This window comes from Drosophila kikkawai, chromosome X (genome assembly GCF_030179895.1).
Source record: "Drosophila kikkawai strain 14028-0561.14 chromosome X, DkikHiC1v2, whole genome shotgun sequence".
NCBI lineage: Eukaryota > Metazoa > Arthropoda > Insecta > Diptera > Drosophilidae > Drosophila > Drosophila kikkawai.
The window spans coordinates 23904684-23923536 of NC_091733.1; the positions used below are offsets into that span (position 1 = coordinate 23904684).

The following is an 18853-nucleotide window of genomic DNA, read 5'->3' on the forward strand; positions in this document are numbered from 1 at the left end:
CTGGACCATCGAGCACTCAAAGAGGAGAAGCAACAAGGTTTAAAGGCTAATAAAAAAAAGTGAACAAGGGAAATGGCTCAAAAATACTACCTCTAGCTTAACTTTAAACTGTTAATTAACTTGGAAAATATAATAAAATAAAACTGGAACCAAAGTTAAAGGCAAAAGTTATCCCTGTCAGCCATCAAATCGAATTCAAAGTTGATGTGCGGTGAAAATGAGCTCGGAAAATGTGTGAAAGCAAAGCCGATGTCAGGCAAATATTTGCTGGGAAATAACTGAAAATGTAAATATGAAAATTGAATTGAAGGAGGAGGAGGTGGAGGTGGAGGTGGAGGCAAAGGGACAAAGGAAAGTGCCAATGCAAGGGAGCTGTTAGCTGTTGGCTGTGGCTTTCTCATCCATTGTTCAAGCCCCACCGAGATGCCACTCTCTCAGCTGCAATGCAAATAAACCGGAAGCGGAAGTGAAAGCGGATCAGGAATGGGAACGAGAACGAGAACGAGTCCATGAAAAGTGTAACGGAAGGCGGACTCAGATGGTGGAAATATCCGATAGGGTAAAGTCACAGGCAACAGGCACGTGGCATGGCCACCTGCGAATGCAATTAGCTGGGCAAACAATGTAAACTTTAACCAAAAACACGATGTTACAATTTACCAGCTGCCTGCCTCCCCCAAAAACCTAAACAAACACTGGCCCCAAGTGCTTTGATAGCCTGAAAACTTTAAACTACATTTAATGCCTGTACATAATTCGAGCAACTATGCTGTTGCAATTAGAGTAGCAATTAAAGCCAAATTATGGGTGGAAGGTAAGTACTATAGCTGGATTCAATTGAGGTGTGACAAATCACCCAATCAGTGAATTATCATTAGCCCCCCCAGGTGACTGAGCACAGTCGGAGCTCAGTTGCTCATTAGTTACCTGCGAGAATGGGCTTCTATAGGAATCTGCTGGGCTTTATAACGCTCTTTGGTTTCCTCCAATTAACCCAGCAGGTTTAAACCTCTATATTCTATACTATAACTATTACTATATGGTATTCTCTCATCTTTCTAGCACTGCTATATGATGAAGCTTATCGGCCTTAGATCTTGGGACACACCCGCCTATGGCTTGAAGATGAATCTCTTTGAGAAAAACAACTCCATGTCTTCGGTGACTACGGTGCGTCAGGATGTGGCCATACCTCTGTGGCATCTTGTCCTGCTTCAGCATCCCCGAAAGAGGAACTCTGGAGTGGCTTCATCGCGAGCTGAGCTGCCACGAACTCTCTACAATTCCACCACCAAGACCTGTGACTTTTGGAAGTACATACGTCATGTCTCTGCTTGGAATAATGTGGCCAAGTTGATGCTCTCGAAGGGGGCCAGCAATATGAGCCTGGCTTGTCCCCTCAAACAGGGCGTATACGTGATGAACAGGATCCAGGTGCCGCCGGAAACGGCCATACTGAAGTTTATGTATCACCCCAATACGATCTACACCCTGGAGGGCACTGTCTTCTCTTTGAATCCCAAGGATGGGGTCAGTAAGAAGGCTCTGTGTCACTACGAAGTCAATGCCACTATCTTTAAGTCGTGTTAGGAGAGGGGAAAACCCTTTTCTAATCGAGGTTTTTTTTTTTTTTTTTTTTTTTTTTAATAATTGGGTTGGAATTTAATATATTTAAAATTTATAATTTATAATTTATAATTTTTATAATTTAATATATTTCCAAGATTTATCTACTGAGACTTTTGCTAATTTCTAAAAACCTATAACTACAATTTTATAAGCTTTTTTAATTAAAGTATACATCATAACTAGATGTATTCTTGATCAGCATCAACACCCGAGTCGATCTAGATGTGTTTGCTAGGAAAAAAGGGTATACAAACTCCTTCCTTCACCCTTCCTTCTTAAACAATAAACGTGTTCTTAATCTTCTTAATTTATTATTTATGTCAGCAATCTCTTTTCGGTTTTAATTTATCGGTTAATTTTCTGCTATTTATGACCCAATATACATATACATATAGTAAGAGCAAAATGCAACAATCTCCCCCACTTCATGCAGCTTTCCATTGTCAGGGAAAAGGAGGAATCGAGTCCGGATTGAGGTTGCAACTGGGGTTTAAGGTGGTCTTGGCCACGTGCGTGTCGCACGTCAGCAAAATATTTTTAATTAAGTGCGAAATAAAAATGGAAAAGGAATATACAGTTTCCATGTACTGTAGTATGCCCTGCACACGCAGTTGTACTTACACACACATAAAGGTGGAGTGACTGAAACCGCAAATCAGCAGAAACGGAGACACAAAAGTCGGCCAATTCGTTTGAAATTCAGTCAGGGAAATGGTGTAAAGCCAGAACACTTCTTCATTAGCATTTGCAGTAAATGAAAAGGTTACACAGCAACTTGAATATCTTTTTTTTTTTAGTGGAAATATTAGAAAAACACATTGAAGAACCCTAAGAATATTAACTAACTATTCCGAATAAGGCTTGAAATTTTTTATATATTATAAAAAATTGAGAAATAATTATTTATAAATTTTTTGTATTTTGTATATTTTAAGTTGAGGAAATTGGATTTAAATAATGAAATAAAAACGAAATATTCAGATTAAGGCTTTAACCTTTTTTTTTTTAAATTACAAATATATTAGATATATTTATTCACATTTTTTCTAGTATTTAAAATTATGGAAATCATATTAAAATAGTAATAAAAACACTTTAAGAACCCTTGAAATAGTAGCAAAATATTCTGAATTAGGCTTTAAACTCTTATGTTTCTGATAAATCGGGAATAATATTTTTTTTTTTAATTTTTTCTTTTCAAAATTTTGTTATTAAAGAATTTTATTTAAGCATATTTTTTCCATACAAACACTTGTAAAAATCACCCAAAAATATTTATAACATTCAGCAGTAAATTAAAAACCTGTTTCCCCGACAAATCACTTAATTTCCTGCACCAATTTCCCCCACACTTTAAAATTTAATTTTCAATTTGGCCAGCACAAAACCGAAAGCAATAATATTTATTCGGGCTGCGATCGTGGGAACGGTCACAAAATTGCGGCAGTCATATTTCTGCGGTCTGCATTCGGCACTCGACACTCGACATTCGGCGGAGGCAGGCACTTGCATTTTACATTTTTGCATTTTGCATGACCGCACGCACTCGGAAAATGCAAAATTCTTATCGGCGAGCGTTGTGTGCGCTCCACATTCGCAGCAAAAATTTCGGCCTGAATTCATTATCAATTTTGTCGGGGTAGAAGGTAGCTGCTAAATACTGTTCAGGTGGCAGACATTCCTGGCTAATTTTTTAAAGAAATTAATAAATATTCTTGCAAGATATAAGTATTCTTTTTTGCTCTTTCTTTTCTGGTTTAAAAAAATAAACAAACCATCTCAGGACACGAACCGCAAGTGAACTGGCAAGCTAACTGAGTGACTAAACTGACTCCAGGTGGGACCAGGATAAGGACTGGTATCCCGCCCTTTACCTTTATAGCCCTCTGGCCCCGCCTCTGGGAGCAAGGAGTCTCCTTTAGCAATTGGCATAAAATATGCGACGCTTGCATGCCAGTGACTTATTATTAAAACATAAAAATTTGCATGCAAGCCGCAGAGCCAAAGCGCCTAACCTATATAGTAAATATATAAATATATATATATTTACATAAATATACATACATATACTATATATGTATGTTTGGGAACACATAAAGGAAACATTTAAAACAGCTGTCTTGGGAAAGACAATAGTTACAGGTTTTAAAAAGCACTAAGATTTCTCAATTTTAAGATAAACTATAGTTTTTAACAATATTATTAATTATTAAATTATAAAAATATATATATGATATATAGATATTATTAAGTATCTATGTATAAATCAATTAAACTAAAGTTATGACGAAAATCAACTTCATTTGAACTACAGATACTTTTAGGTACTTTTAGATACTTTAAAATACTTTAAGATACTTTTAGATTTTTAGATACTTTAAAATACTTTCAGCTACAGATAGTTACAGATACTTTTTGATACTTTTAGATTCTTAAGATACTTTTTTAGATACCTTAAGCTAGTTTCTTCCCAAAACACTCTCTCTCCCATGCCCAGCACTATAATTCTGACTACAACTGTTGAAAGTAAACCCGCCACTGAATAAGAAATCCTCAGCCAAGATAGGGAGTTGTATATATATATAAATACGTGCCTGTTTGTACATTTTTGTGGCGTTTTGAACTCGTGAATTATGCACAGAAGGGAGCAAAAGACAATGGCCGGAGCCTAAGCGGGGGAGAAAAGCCGAAAATGGGGGTGGAGTTCCCCCGGGTGCTGGGCTTTGGAGTTAAGGGGAGTAGTGGGAGGCAAGCATTAGACAAATTTGGCCAGTTTATTTACTGGCAACAGTTTGGAGACACTCACAGATGCTAACACTCAGTGGATTGTAAAGGGATTTTTGGGGTGGAGAAGCCGCAGAGTTTAGTGTTGGTAAAGGGAAATTTTCCTTTTTATATATTTATACCCTTGCAGGGTATTATAATTTCAGTCAGAAGTTTGCAACGCAGTGAAGGAGACGTTTCCGACCCTATAAAGTATATATATTCTTGATCAGCATCAACAGCCGAGTCGATCTAGCCATGTCCGTCTGTCCGTCTGTCCGTCTGTCCGTTTCTACGCAAACTAGTCCCTCAGTTTTAAAGCTATCTGAATGAAACTTTGCATATAGTCTTCTATATACTCTCACTGCTATATATGTCGGAATGGGCCGGATCGGACGACTATATCATATAGCTGCCATACAAATGTTCGATAAATTTTTGGAAAAAAAATTATAACTTGGCTGTTTTTCAATATTATTCCACCATTTTTGGGATGAAGCCTTTTTTTATTATTCCAGAATTTTGGTAAAAATTTTATGAAAATCTGACCACTATATCTTATAGCTGCCATAGGAACGATCGGGAAATTAATCGAAAAAAATTATAACTTCGTTGTTTTTCAACGTATTTTAATCTACTTTGACACATGAGCTTCTGGTATTATTTCAAAATTTTGGTATACATTTTATGAAAATCGGACGACTATATCTTATAGCTGCCATAGGAACGATAGGGAAAGTAATAGAAAAAATTATAACTTCGTTGTTTTTTAACGTATTTTCATCTACGAGATATGAGCTTTAATTATTATTATAGACATTTGGTATAAATTTTATAAAAATCGGACAACTATATCTTATAGCTGTCATAGAAGCGATCGGTAAATGTATAAAATATATAAAGCTGGGAATGTAAAACTGTAACTGTTAAACTGTAAACATAATAAGTATAGGTAAAATGTAATGAAACTCTGTTCAGTGTCTGTTTTCGGCATTATAATTTATAATATAAATATGAAAACCAATCTGCAAGGGTATACAAACTTCGGCGTGCCGAAGTTAGCTTCCTTTCTTGTTTATTTTAAGATAACTTAAATAATAAAGGTTAAATACAACTTCTACCCAGAGTTTTCAGTTATATGCAAGCGAAAAATAATTACCAATGCAAGATCACCAGTTAATTAATGCACCTCAGACAATTAACCCTCAACATCCCCCCACACACCCATTAATTGTCATTTAAACCCAATTGAAATTTGGACCAAATGACATTTGCCAAAGTCCAGAGCGAATTGTATTTTTGAAAATTCCCTTACGAGGGACGACGAGAGGCTTAATTATGGAAGCCAAAGCAGAGTCAGGTGCCATGGCAACACCAAAAAGAGGTCCTGGCAACTGCCTATTACGAAAAAGTGGGAAAAGAACTGCCAGGTAGCTTTACAGAAATTAAGGAGGAAGAACCTTAAATTGCAATGAGCTGTGAGCTGGAGCTGGGACCCCACACAGGTGAGGGATATAGTAGGTATATTGCCACTAACTGGAAACCGCAGGCAGAGAGTGCAGTTAAATGGAAACTGGCGCTCATCCGCAGTTGTCACATCAATAACTTGCCGCCGGGTTAACATCCAATGTGCTCACTTTATGGCTGTACTGAGAGAAAATATTAAGACCCAAAATATAAAGATGAAAAGTCTAAAGATCAAGGATTAATTTGAGATTTTTTTAAGCTAAGAAATTAAGGTTTAAAATTAATTATATAATTTCAGGAGGTTTAAAGCTTGATTATAAAAGTTAACAAGATAGTTTTAAATGGCTTAAAGGATCTAAGATGGATGACTTTAAAGCTCTGTTGGTCAGGCAGCTGCGCTAATTCCCCATCACCTGCTACACATGCCACCTGCCACATATCGCATTTTATTGCCCACAAAAATGGCAGTGACAGTAACTAATATATATATATATAAATATATATTTATATGGCACATTCCTATAGCCTCGAACAGCGCCTGAAGCCAGACTGTATATAGTTTTTCTCTTTTTTCTCTTTACTCCTTACGCTTGCCCGATTTTATTTTTAATTATCCGGTGAATGCCGAAGAGAGATGAATTCCATGAAATGGCAAACAAAAACGCAACTCACATATGTGATGTATATAAATATGGTGAAAAAACTATAAAGAAAATGCGCATATTAAAAGTTCTTTGAAGGAAAAATCATAATAAAATATGGCAGCCAAATGAGCGTGGAAAAAAACAAACTATTAAAGAGGCGCCTTTTGAATTTACTAGATTTCCGATGAAAACTTTTTATGCGCCTTGAAATTGCATTCAATTTTGGTTCGAATATAACATTTAGATATATTTTAGATATCTTTTAGATATATTTTATATATACCTAGACTTAATCCTTTGATATTTAGCCTAAACCTTTGCTTTGGATTCAGTTTTTCTATCCTTTTCTATCATTAAAAGCTGGCAAAATACTCTATCCTTTTGAGCTCCCCTTTTGCTAGCTGAAACTTAATGCTAATTATAACCATTATGATCTCCCTGAGCACATTCCATATTCTGGACACCCGTCACGCTTGGCTTTAATCTGTCGCTGGGGGATTTATGTCGCACACAGGCAAATGAAGCAGCTGAAACCCTTTGACTGTCTCTGGGCTTTTGGCCAATTAATTGTGCATCTAACAACCAGTGGCCATTGAGGGAACAAAGGCAACCCAGGACTTGGATGTATATATCTATGTGTGTGTTTGGTGGGGATTTGGCTAATTGGAGATACAGATACATCATTGGACATGTGTACATCTGGCGCTAATGATAATCTACCTGGCTGTGGGTAAGGAAGTACCTTGGTGAAGGCTGTGTTTTTTTTTACAAGTTTTACATGAAAAATAAAATAAAATTGCTGGTTTCTTGACTCTAATTTCTAAAAAATTTAATAAATTCTTAGGATTACTTTAATCTGTTTGAATTAAAGCTTTTCTAAGAATTCATATTTAATTACAGGGAAATATCTGCTTCTTTTATTAATATTCCTTTCACATTTATTTATATATATGTATTTACCTCATGCGGTTATATTTATTGAATCCGAGGAAAACCAACTCCCAAGACCTTGAATTCCGTTTGAGCAGATTCCCCGGAAGCTTGGCCAGTGCCTGACTATGGCGGATTCAATTCGCTTGACAAGTGAAAAACAGCAATCCTCACGCACCACTCCACACATTCCATTTTCGTACTCCCTCATTGTGCTGCCTTTTCCCTTCCCTTTTTTTTTTTGGCCATTTCCTTTCTGGGCATTTTCTGGTAATTAGAGTATCGTGTTTCTCACCAAAAAAGGAAAAACAGCTAGCGGAAGTTGCTAGCCAACAACTGGCAAAACCGGCAACGGTGGCGGATGAGGAACGTGTTGCTTAATTACACGCATTACCAAATATCACACATACGCCATGTGGCCCCTCAAGGAAAACTCTCAAAATAAACCCAAAAAAGCACATAAAAATGATATATATATATGCTTTAATCTAAGAGTTTTTCTGTATCCTTTAACTTGTAAATTTAAATAAATAGCTTCAATTTGTTTAATCTTTTAGTTATTATAGGTGATCCTCTGAGGGTTTTGTGTATTTTAAGCTAATGTCTTTCGTGAGTCTTATGTGTGTTTAAATGCTTGACGGTATCCACTCCGACTGCCTTAATAAATCATCAAAGTAATGCTCAGCTTGGGTTTTTACACACAAAGCACTTGCAGCCACTCCCTCAGCTAAATATCTGGTTGCCCAGCCTCGAAAGTCCTGCTGCCAAGTCGATAACCCTAAATGGCCAAAAAAAAAAAAAAATGAAAGAAAAAAAGGCTGGCGACTGAGTGCAAGGAGCTCTCGGTGCCCGACTTGGTACTTAGTGCTTAGTAGTGCAGGCGGCAATGCCGAGTCACGGCAATATTCAGATTACACGATATACCAGCCGCTGACACGCCCACTTGCCGAGTATTCCCCAATGGCCGGGGCCTGGGATCCCTCAGCACGTCGCACGTTAATGGCTCAGCAAAGGGAAAAGCTGGAAAAACCAGCAAGAAAGGTGAGGGTTCTCCAGAGAGAAAGAAAAAACCGGCACAAAATAATTGTTTTCCGTTGAGCAATAATTTTCTATACCTTTGCCCCCAATATAGAGCCTGTCAGTGGGCGTGGTCATGCCTTATTCTCGGTCCAGCAAATTGAGTTAAGTGCAAAAATAAAATAAAAACAAAAATAATAAAATGCAAAAGCCAAGCCCAAAGCTGACAGGCAAAAACTGGGTGAAAATGGCTGAAGAAAAAAGAGCGGAAGTGGAACATTTGCCTGCTTGTCCACATTAAAACGAGGTATGGGTTAATTAAGTCAACTAATCTAAATGATTTGTGGTGCTTTAGGCCAAAGAACTAGAAAGGGAATTTAAAAATGTACTAAGATTTAGAAGGAAATGCCTATAAAATGTACAAGATTTAGAGATTTTTAAATATTTTTAGAATTTAATTAATATTTAATTTATATTTTCATTTTTATTTATATTAAACCATCAATTTAAGGTTTAAAAATAATTATTTAAAGATTTTAAGAGGATGTTTTCAGCTCTAAAATTCAAAAATATAATATTAAATATGCCCAGAATTTTCTCAGAATTTACTACGAATTTTTAAAAGTTTTTAAAAGCCTTTACGTATTAGTTTTAAGGTTTTTTAACCCCTTCTAAATCATTTAATTAATATTTGTTATTTTATTTACTTTCAACCATCACTTCAGAGTTCCAAAATAATTATTTAAAGATTTTAAGAGCAAGATTTCAGCTGTTAAATTAAAATATTTAATATTAAATGTACCGAAAATGTACTAAAAATGTACTAAGCATTTTTAAAGCCTTTTTAAAGGCCTTTTAAAATCTTTTTAAAGTCTTCCATCATCACGTCTTTTCAAAATAAAATATTAATTACTAAATATATTAACATTTAATGTATAAAAAATATATATAAACATTTTCCTTTGCCTTATTCAAAGCATTCTCGTAATTAAACAGCAATAATTACATGTACTTTCTCTATTAGTGTCTTTATGGCAGGATTGCGTATATCATGATGTAATTTTAATGCCCCCATGGATCTTGGCGGTCATTATTTGTTAACTTCCCACCCCCTCCTCCCACTCTTCCTAGCTTTTCCTCAACATTTTTCTCCCCCTACCCCTCCCGCAAAACACACATTAATGAGGCCACAAAATGAGCTCTTAAATGACCAACAAAAGGAGGAAAAACCAGGCTGAAAAAAAAAAGAATGAAGGAAGGAAGGAAAATTGTGAGGCAACGAAAACATTGTTGCGGCAATTGTCTTGTCTTGTGAGTAGATTTTCCTGTTATTGTTTGGCCTTTACTTTACTTCACTTTACTTTGCCTTGCTTACATTCATTACACACAAAGGGTGGCACAACAGGGTGGCTTTTCTTTTTTCCCACAAAAATGTGAGGAGAGTGAAAAGAGGAAAGCTCAGACATTGTTGCATCCTGGAGCGGAGCATGGAGGAGCCCCGTCTCATTCAGCGTTAATTTTATGGATCCTGTTCAACTAAAGAAGAGCATAAATCTCTGCTTGGGTTCTAAATTAGAATGGAAGTGGGTTTATATTATAAATATATTATAAATATTTTAAAAATATATTAAAAATATGTTATAAATATTTTAAAATTATATTAAAAATATTTTATAAATATATTTATATAATTTATATGTTTAAAAAAGATTTCTATAATTAAAAATTATTTCTAGGCCTAAAAAAAAATCTATTCTCACTAATAAAAAATTATATTATTTAAAATTTCTTCACATTTTCACGACTCACTGTCACATCTCTAGCTTAGCACTTTTCCCACACACACTAATGGAAAACCCCGTGTGCTTTTACCTTTTGTGCGGGAAAAACAGCGGCGAAAAAAAAAATTAAGAACATTTTAAAGCGCAACAGCAACGCCAAAACTCCTTTTAAGAACAAGAACTATTATGCTAGTGGCCTTCAGAGAGAAGTAGAGAGAGTTTTCCGTTGGCCGCTGGCCATTTTCCGATCCCATTTGAAAGCTTTTATAGAGAAGAAGGAAGGAAGCGCAGTTTTTCCTATGAAACAGAAGTTAACGAATAAGTTTCAGTGGCCGGGAGGGGAGAAACTGGGCGGAAAAAGGCTTGTGGTCTTAGGGATTTGTTTGGCCAAAGGTTTGACTTTGATTTTGGTTTGATTCCCTAAGCAGTTTTATGGCCAAAAGAAGTCATGTATGAAAAGGGACAAGTTCAAGGGGCTTAAAGACCTATTTAAGGACTTGGAAAATGTCAAGGATAAAATAGTCACACATGTCTTGAAGTATTAAAATTGAATTTATATTAAAAGCAAGTAATTTATTTAATGAAATATTATTTTATATTAAATTGTATGAAATACAGGCCACAACCACCTTAAAATGTGAGGAAAATATACAGAAAATCTAGAAATAGAAAAGGGGAATAACCAGGAAAAAACAGAAAAGGCTTTTTGGTTTCCTTAGGAATTTAATAAACATGGCCAGGACAAGTATTTATTAATGAAAATTTTGCTCAGGCCAAGTGAGGGATAATTCTAACCCTTTTTTATTTTTTGCTGGCAGGAAAAAGCCACAGAGTTGTGCAAATAAATATGAAAAATAGTTCACTTTCCACTCTCTTTCTCCTTGGGTTTTTTCCCCTATTTAAAATAATATATATGTCAGGGTAAATATTTATTTTCCATTTGAATCGGTTGTTATTTCAACGATATTTCCCTTTACAGAATTCCCAGCAGTAAGGGTTTTTCAAATGAAGTTCAGGGATATGTAGAAACATTTTTGTCATTTTTTATAAATTTTAAACCCTTTTTTTCTATGTTTTTTGTATAAATGTATATAACTTAACTTTTCGATTTTGTAAAGGATTCTTGGAAATAAATTAAAACATTTCAAAGCGATTTTTACCTAGAAAAATTACAGCGAGTTGCAATGTTTATTAAATTTAATTTAATTGGTTTTAATTGGTTGGCATTTTGGTTTTGCAAAATAACTAAAATGTATAAAATTCTCAGGAAATATCAATTTAATTTAATTAAAATATTTAATAACCAACTAATTTGACACTTTTAGTTATTTATCATAATTTAAACACACTTTAAAAATCTGCTAAAATAATGAGCTGTGAAATATACACAACATTCTCTTAACGATTGGCACGTTTCTCGATTTAAATTGGAAAAGCTGGCAGAGAGAGAACCAACAAAAACAACAAAAAAGAAATGGGGAAAAACGTTGGAAAAATCCAAAACAAATCACTTTGCATCAATTTAATGCTGCAATGTGTCATCAAAAATTTATTGATGAACCACGGTCATCAGGTCGCGGAGCGTTTAATCAGATTGTTTTGCGAAAAAGCAATTTGTAGCCATTTTCCAACATTTTCCAACGATTTCCACCATTTCCCACTCCCATATACTCCTCCTATATACAAGCCTGCTTTGTATTTGTGGCATAGTTTGTTTCTGTCATCGTTTGCACGCGTAATTGCCGGATAAAGTGGCGATTTGATGGTTCCGATTTGATCGGCACTTGCAACATGTTGCAACTGGGATGCACTGGCTCCTTGGATATATGGTATGTATATGCTATATGGATGGATATATCCCCCTTTTGTTGCTTTATTGTTGCCATTTAAGCATCTCTTGAGTGTTATGAGCGGCCATAAAAATGGCGACGAAGGCAAAGGATATGTATGTCATGCGTGGGTCCTTGGGGCGATAAAGCAGAAGTGGGAGGGAAAACTGGCAGAAACTGATGGAAAAACTGATGAAAAAAACTGGCAAAGGCAGAGCCACACATGCATAGGGAAATGCACGTAGGTGGCCATAACTTGAGGCGCCAGTTAACTGCATTGCGTGTTGGCCTTTTTTTTTTAATGGCTCCTCACAAATGCAGGACCCAATGAGGCGAGGACCAGGGTCGCAGCTCCCCTTAGATCGTTGGAAAAGTATCCTTAAAAACTTATAGATCTTAGAAATTCCGAAAAATATCTATAAAGATTTTTATAGATATAATTATGTAATTATATTAAATAAATATAATTTATAATAGACACAAATTATAAATATTTAATATAATTATAAATGTATCTATAAATATATAATTATAAAATATATTTATAAATATTATTCAGAGAACAGAAATACTACAGAAAATTGTTAAGAAATTTATTAAAAACCTTCAAATTATGGATTATGGTGTAAAAAACTTTTTAAAAATAATATTAAAAATTGGTTCTTGATTAAATATTTTTAAAACCAAATTTAACACAAGATCAAGTGTTTAGAAATTTGTAATATATTTATCTTGAATAAAATGCATGTTTATAACTTTTTAAAAACATTATTAAATACAAAAACAAATGAAATTAAATTAAATTAATTATTTAAATACATTAATTGTTAGAATTAAAACCTGATTAAAGCAACATTGTGGCCCAGACCTAGCCCATTTCGAATCAGTGGTTATCAGTGTTTATTAATGGTTATCAGGGGTTCTCCTAGGGGTCGATAAGGTTGGCAAACAAATAATCCAGACGAAGCAACATCTGTTGTGCCATCCGATCGGATGGTCTGTTCAGAAAGAGCAAAGTGCAACAAAAAGACACGTCATGAAAACAGCACAGAAACAGTCAAGAAACTAAGGAAAGTTCACTTGAAAAAAATATTGATAGAATTTAGAATATTACAAAATATATAACAAATAATTTAATTATTAAATAAGCTATGAAAAATATCAGAAAAAAATAATAGGCAAGTAATTCTCTCTTTTTAAAATCGGAGAAATCTTTTTTATATATTCCACTTTTTTCTCCCAGTGTCCCAGAGAGAGTGAGAGCGACCCCACTGCGATAAGAGACCGGCATATAACCCGATCACCGCCAACGAACCCAACTCAGTGGCACCTCGTCTCTTTTCCGCTATGGATCGTTGGCAGAACCGCGTGGCCGTGATCAGTGGCGCCAGCTCTGGCATTGGTGCGGCCTGTGCCCGCCTCCTCGTTGCCGCTGGCCTCCAAGTGGTAGGTCTGGCCAGGCGTACGGAACGCCTAGAGCAACTCCGTCAATCCCTGCCCGAGGAGCAGCGTAAGCGCTTCCATCAGCAGACCTGCGATGTGTCGCAGGAGAAACAGGTGGACAGTGCCTTCGAGTGGATCGAAAAGGAGCTTGGTGGCGTCGATGTCTTGATTAATAATGCGGGAATAGTCCTAGGCGGACAACTGATAGACATGCCCACCAAGGATATAGGCAACATTTTGCAGACGAATCTCATGGGTAGCATTTACTGCACCAAATGGGCTGCCGGCAGCATGAGACGCCGCCAGGTGGCTGGACATTTGTTCTTTGTGAACAGCACCGCAGGAGTGGCGGGCTATAAACCAGATCCAGCGGATGAGAGCCTAAATGCTTATACACCCAGCAAGTTTGGTTTGACGGCAGTGCATGAGATATGCCGGCAGGAGCTGATACAGAAGGGTTCTAGGATCAAGACCACGGTGGGTGTTTATTATGAGTTCTTTTAAAAAATGTATTTAAAATTTATTGCAAATTTTTTTGTAACCCTAAGAGCATCAATCCCGGCTGGGTGGCCACTGAAATAGTCCCCGACGAGACCAAGGCCAAGCTGGGCCAGGTGATCCTTCAAGCTGAGGACGTGGCCCAGGCGGTACTCTATGCCTTGGCCACCCCACCGCATGCCCAGGTGGAGCAGATAACGCTGAGGGCGGTGGGCGAGTACTACTGATACCCTTAGCTAGCCAGATATCGCCTACTGATAAAGCCAGCTCCTCAGATTAGGCCATTGACACACAATAACAATCAAATGGAGGCGAACGACCTACAAACATACACACACACACACACAATCAAAACACAATTACACACGCACACCCCAAAAGGCACTGAGAGAAATAAATGACAAAATGACAGAAAATTATTAAAATTAGAATAAAAGAAAGGAAGTTAAATATCCTAGCTAAAATTATAAAAAATTAAAATTAGCTTAATTTTTTTATACATATTATTTTTTATATATATGTATATATTCTGTCTTCTTGTTTTTATTTCTCAAAGTTCTTTTACACACACTATACACTCGTTCGGTTGACCACAAAATTGTTTGCTTTCACCTCGTTTCATTTTACTTTTATTGTTACTGTTACGATTATTTGTTCTCCACTCTCTCTCTCTCTCTCCCCCTTTTTGTTGTTTTTTTTTTTTTTGTTTACTTTCTTGGCTGTGTAGCTAAATAAATAATTCAGTTTTATAAATTACCAACAACCCTCGTCGAATCGATAGTATCAAAAGAAAAGGGTGGGGTGGAAAATATTTGCCTAGGCCTGGTTAAAGATTCATCGGCGAAGGCATAGTTAACGAGTTAGCGTTGGGTCCTGGCGATAAAGTCATCAAACTGGATTGGGGACAGTTCATAAATATACCAAAAGGCTGGGAAATAGTACCCGGACTTTTCATTCTTAAGGTGAGAAGTGAAAGGTATAGAAATGGCTTGATAAAAGTTTAATATTTAATATATATAAGAATTCCACGGAATTGCGCACAAATTTGAATTGAAAAATTCCTAGAGATTGCTGAATATGTATTTTATATTTATATTTAAATATAATATAATATAATATATATTTAATATTAAAAATAAGAACTCCTCGAAAATTTAAACAAATTTAAATGGGGAAATTCCTAGAGCTTGCTTATATTTATTTTATATTTTTATTTAAATATAATAATAATAAATGATAAAATTCCTAGAGCTTACTGTTCTATAAATATTTTACAACAAATATTTTATAGTAATATTTAATAATAATATTTAAAATATTTATTCACACAAGTTTACAATAAGAAAATTCCTAGGAGCTTGCTGGATATATTTTTTTAATTTTTATTATAATATAATTGCTTAATACACAAAATTATATTTAAATATTTAACACAATTCCCTTTTTCATTTCACAATAATTACATTTGTGCCTTTCGAAACGAAATGAAATGTTAATTATTTAATGTATATAATATAATTAAGGAAACTGTAGCAATTTCTCAGGCAGGCATACATTCAATTATTAACTTAATTTAATTGTAGAAAAAAAAGGTTATTTGTTGCAAAAACTTTTCCTTTTTTTTTCGAGCCAACTTGTCACACTGACTTTAATTTGTATTTTGCCAACCGTTTCCAGTTTATAAAGTGATTAAATTAAGTCACGAGTCAGCGAGTTCTCTCTCCCCCGCCTAGGGGGATCGGCGAAAAAGTTTGAGATATAAGCTTTTAGTTGTGGCCAAAATAGTTTTTGGGCCAAAAAGGCAACATTTTGTGTGCCACCGAAAGTTGTTTTGCCGCTTGCCACATAATCGGGGGAATTTATTTGAAAATATTTTACGTTTTCCTTGCGGCCATTTTGGGCTTATATACCGGATATTACGTATACGCATATTACGTATACGCAGTGGGGCATGTAATTGCATTCGCTGCCAAGTTTTTCGAAATTAACATACATTTTTCACATTAGAGAAGTGAAAGGGAGTGAGCTTAAGGCATCATTATCATATATCTCAAGGACTCTAATTATCTTAGAGTATTTTATTATATTTTCCGGGAACAGAATAACTTTCTGGGAAATCTTTTCTCTCATCGAAACAGCTTGTATTTCAATGGAAAAATGTAAACTTTTTTTTTTGTGGAATCTTTTAATGACAGGCCATTCGAAAAGCAGACACATATGCATGCATGCATGTTAAGCTTCGAAGGAAAGAAAAATTAAGAAAGCATAAAGGATGCAGAGGAAGGATATAGACTTCTTTCTTTTTAATTATTTAAGTTTTTGGCCAAAGAGTTGCACAAGTCATATGTTTTCACGCTGTTTTCCGTTAAGTTTCAGAGAACTTCTACAGGAATTGTTGGGATTTTTTTTTTGCTAAAATATGAGAGCTACTCAGCGTGTCCTTGTTTGTCCAGAATTGTTTTTTTTTTATAATAATTAAATATTAAATAAAATAAATATTTAAAAAAATCTATATTAAATAAATTAAAAATTAATTAGATAAAATATCAAATAAATTAACTTTTTAATAAATAAAGAGGGATGGTCTCCATTTTAAACAATTAATTTTTTATTTTTTAAAGAAGTTTTCTAAACCCTTAAAACACACACAAACTTCCTCTTAAAATCCCCTTAAAGGGTATTTCAAACTTCGTCTAACAGATGCCTGACTTCCGTTTTGTGTTTTTTCGAAAACTTTCCTCGATGATATGTGAGAGAGTGCTGTGCCGAGTGTGTGTTTTGGATCCCCCTGCTAGCCGCCCCTCCTAGAAGAAGCCAAGGATGCCTTTCGCCTGTCTGCCAGTTAGACAAGTTTCCCTTTGTTTGGCAGTACATCCCACCCCCACCCCTCCTCTTTACTGTTCACTCTTCACTCATTTCCGGCATTTTGTTTTAATTAAATTTATAACAAATGTCATATATAGCGAGAAAAGTTTGCCACCAACCAGCAGCAATGGCAGCCTGCATGCATCAGCTCTTAAAGTCAGTCTTCAGGGAACTATATAGACTCTCAGGATTAACTCAAATTTATGCAAAAGATGAGGGTCATTTGGAAAAGCCTAGAGAAAAAGCCTAGGAAAAACCGGTAATAGGAAACTCACTTCAAAAGGCACAAACGCCAGAGTTCATTTGAATAGACTTGGTTATTTGTAACAGAAACAAAGAGCAGTTTGTTCTTAGTTTAAATTACAATAATAAAGGGGATATAAAATGATTTAAACAAAAATGCTTGGATTTACTTAATAACTTGCTTATTTATTTACTGGTTATTTTTAGGTACATAATTTGTGACCATTAAAAAGCGGGGGTTTCTTTCTCAATTATTTAGTAAACTTGTCTTAGTTTGTACTTTAACTACGGTTTTTATTTTAATTATTTATTTATTTACTTTTTATATTTCTTAATTAGTTTTTTCTACATTTTCCATATCAATTATCAAGTTCAATTTAAGGCCTCTTTTATCCAGTGAAATGTCTCTGGGCGTATTTCAAATTTTCGTATTTCGTATTTTGTATTTTCTAACCAACAACGAAACCTTTGCCCTAATGCCAATATTTAAATTGAATTTAAGCTTGTACTTGTGTGTAATGAAAGCTTTCTGGCGAATATATGCTGGCTTAACCCGTTTAACTGAAATTCGTTATGGCCAAAGAGAGAGATCCAGGCCGAGGCTTGTTGGCCAAAAGCAGCCCACAACAATATGCAACATTTATGTGTGTGTGTGTGTGTGTGTGTGGCATTTTTGACGACCTTGGGGGGGGCTCTTTATATTTTTGTTCCCCTTTTTGCTACCTGCACTTGTCTCCCGTGTGGAATGCCTCCCCTTTTCGGCAGGAATTTTTGGTAGCTGCTCCTGCTGGGAGGTCTGCATTTTCCACAGAATGCAAGGCGGGGGGAGAGCAGGAGATGTGGAAACTGTGGTTCCTGTTAGTTTTCCCTGCTGCTATCGACATTTGCTTTATGACAAACCACCCCCAACAAAACACACAACACCCTCCCTTAGAGGCTGGGACCACTACTGGAGCATTCTGTTTGGGACAGTTGTGGCAAACATGTGATGATGATGATGACCTTTGAGCCCGAAAAAGCATTGCACCGGGCCAGGCCATAAAATGTTTCGAATAATTCCTAGAAATCCATGGGCTTGTCCCGTGGAAAATCCCGGTGAAAATTCCGAAACGCATATCCATCAAGAGCCAAAAAGTATGCCTATTAATAGGAAAATCACTGAATGTAGTTGACAGCTGGTAGCTTGATGAGCTTTATGGCATTTTTATTATGAGATTTAATACATTTTCTTTCTGTCTAAACTATTTAATATATTAAAAATTGCTTCCTTAAGTTTTTAATATTTAATTATAATTTAAAGCCAAGAAAATCTAGTTTCAAAACGTCTTCAACTTTCCGTTCATTGGCCTTTTGGCCAAATTGCTAGAATTAAAAGCATACATTTCATGTGATTGCCCTTTTATGGTATGTCAATCATGATTGATCCCTGGTGCTGGGGGTAATTTTTCTTTTTTTTTTTTTTTTTTTTTTTGTCTTGGCCTCATTCTGTTGAAAATTCGGTCATGCCATCGTCATCGTCATCGTCATTGTCAGGCAATTTGCAAGCCAAACAAAGGCAAACAATAAGTGCCAAGAAAATTGCCCAAAGAGTGTCCTGCATTTTTGATTTTCTGATTGATGAGCTTCCAGCCAGGAGCCAGACGAGCAGCAGGAGCTTCGTGAGCTGAGCTCAAGGACCTCTAGCAGTAGAAAAAGTAGCAGTAGTTCAAATAATTCCAGAGGGATAGAGAGAAACACAATCAAA

General features: G+C 35.5%; 3 protein-coding genes across 18 annotated transcripts in view; 2 read left to right on the top strand and 1 right to left on the bottom strand.

Annotated features, from left to right (window-relative positions):
* The window catches only part of rdgA (retinal degeneration A), a 115108-nt gene that overhangs the window by 52332 nt on the left and 43923 nt on the right, over positions 1–18853 (bottom strand). The gene's annotated exons all lie outside the window — the stretch shown is intronic.
* On the top strand, positions 936–1590 carry LOC108083813 (uncharacterized). The gene is made up of 2 exons (XM_017179760.2): positions 936–1001; positions 1063–1590. Exons 1-2 carry the CDS (start codon positions 936–938, stop codon positions 1588–1590), a joined length of 594 nt encoding a protein of 197 aa, XP_017035249.2.
* Positions 13293–14677, top strand: LOC108083812 (farnesol dehydrogenase). Its single transcript, XM_017179759.3, has 2 exons — positions 13293–13980; positions 14052–14677. Exons 1-2 carry the CDS (start codon positions 13408–13410, stop codon positions 14226–14228), a joined length of 750 nt encoding a protein of 249 aa, XP_017035248.1. The 5' UTR covers positions 13293–13407; the 3' UTR covers positions 14229–14677.

Coding starts and splice junctions, on each gene's coding strand:
- LOC108083813 (XM_017179760.2), top strand. CDS start 936: ATGGGCTTCTATAGGAATCTGCTGGGCTTTATAACGCTCTTTGGTTTC. Junction 1,002..1,062: donor TCCTCCAATTAACCCAGCAG/GTTTAAACCTCT, acceptor TCATCTTTCTAG/CACTGCTATATGATGAAGCT.
- LOC108083812 (XM_017179759.3), top strand. CDS start 13,408: ATGGATCGTTGGCAGAACCGCGTGGCCGTGATCAGTGGCGCCAGCTCT. Junction 13,981..14,051: donor GTTCTAGGATCAAGACCACG/GTGGGTGTTTAT, acceptor TGTAACCCTAAG/AGCATCAATCCCGGCTGGGT.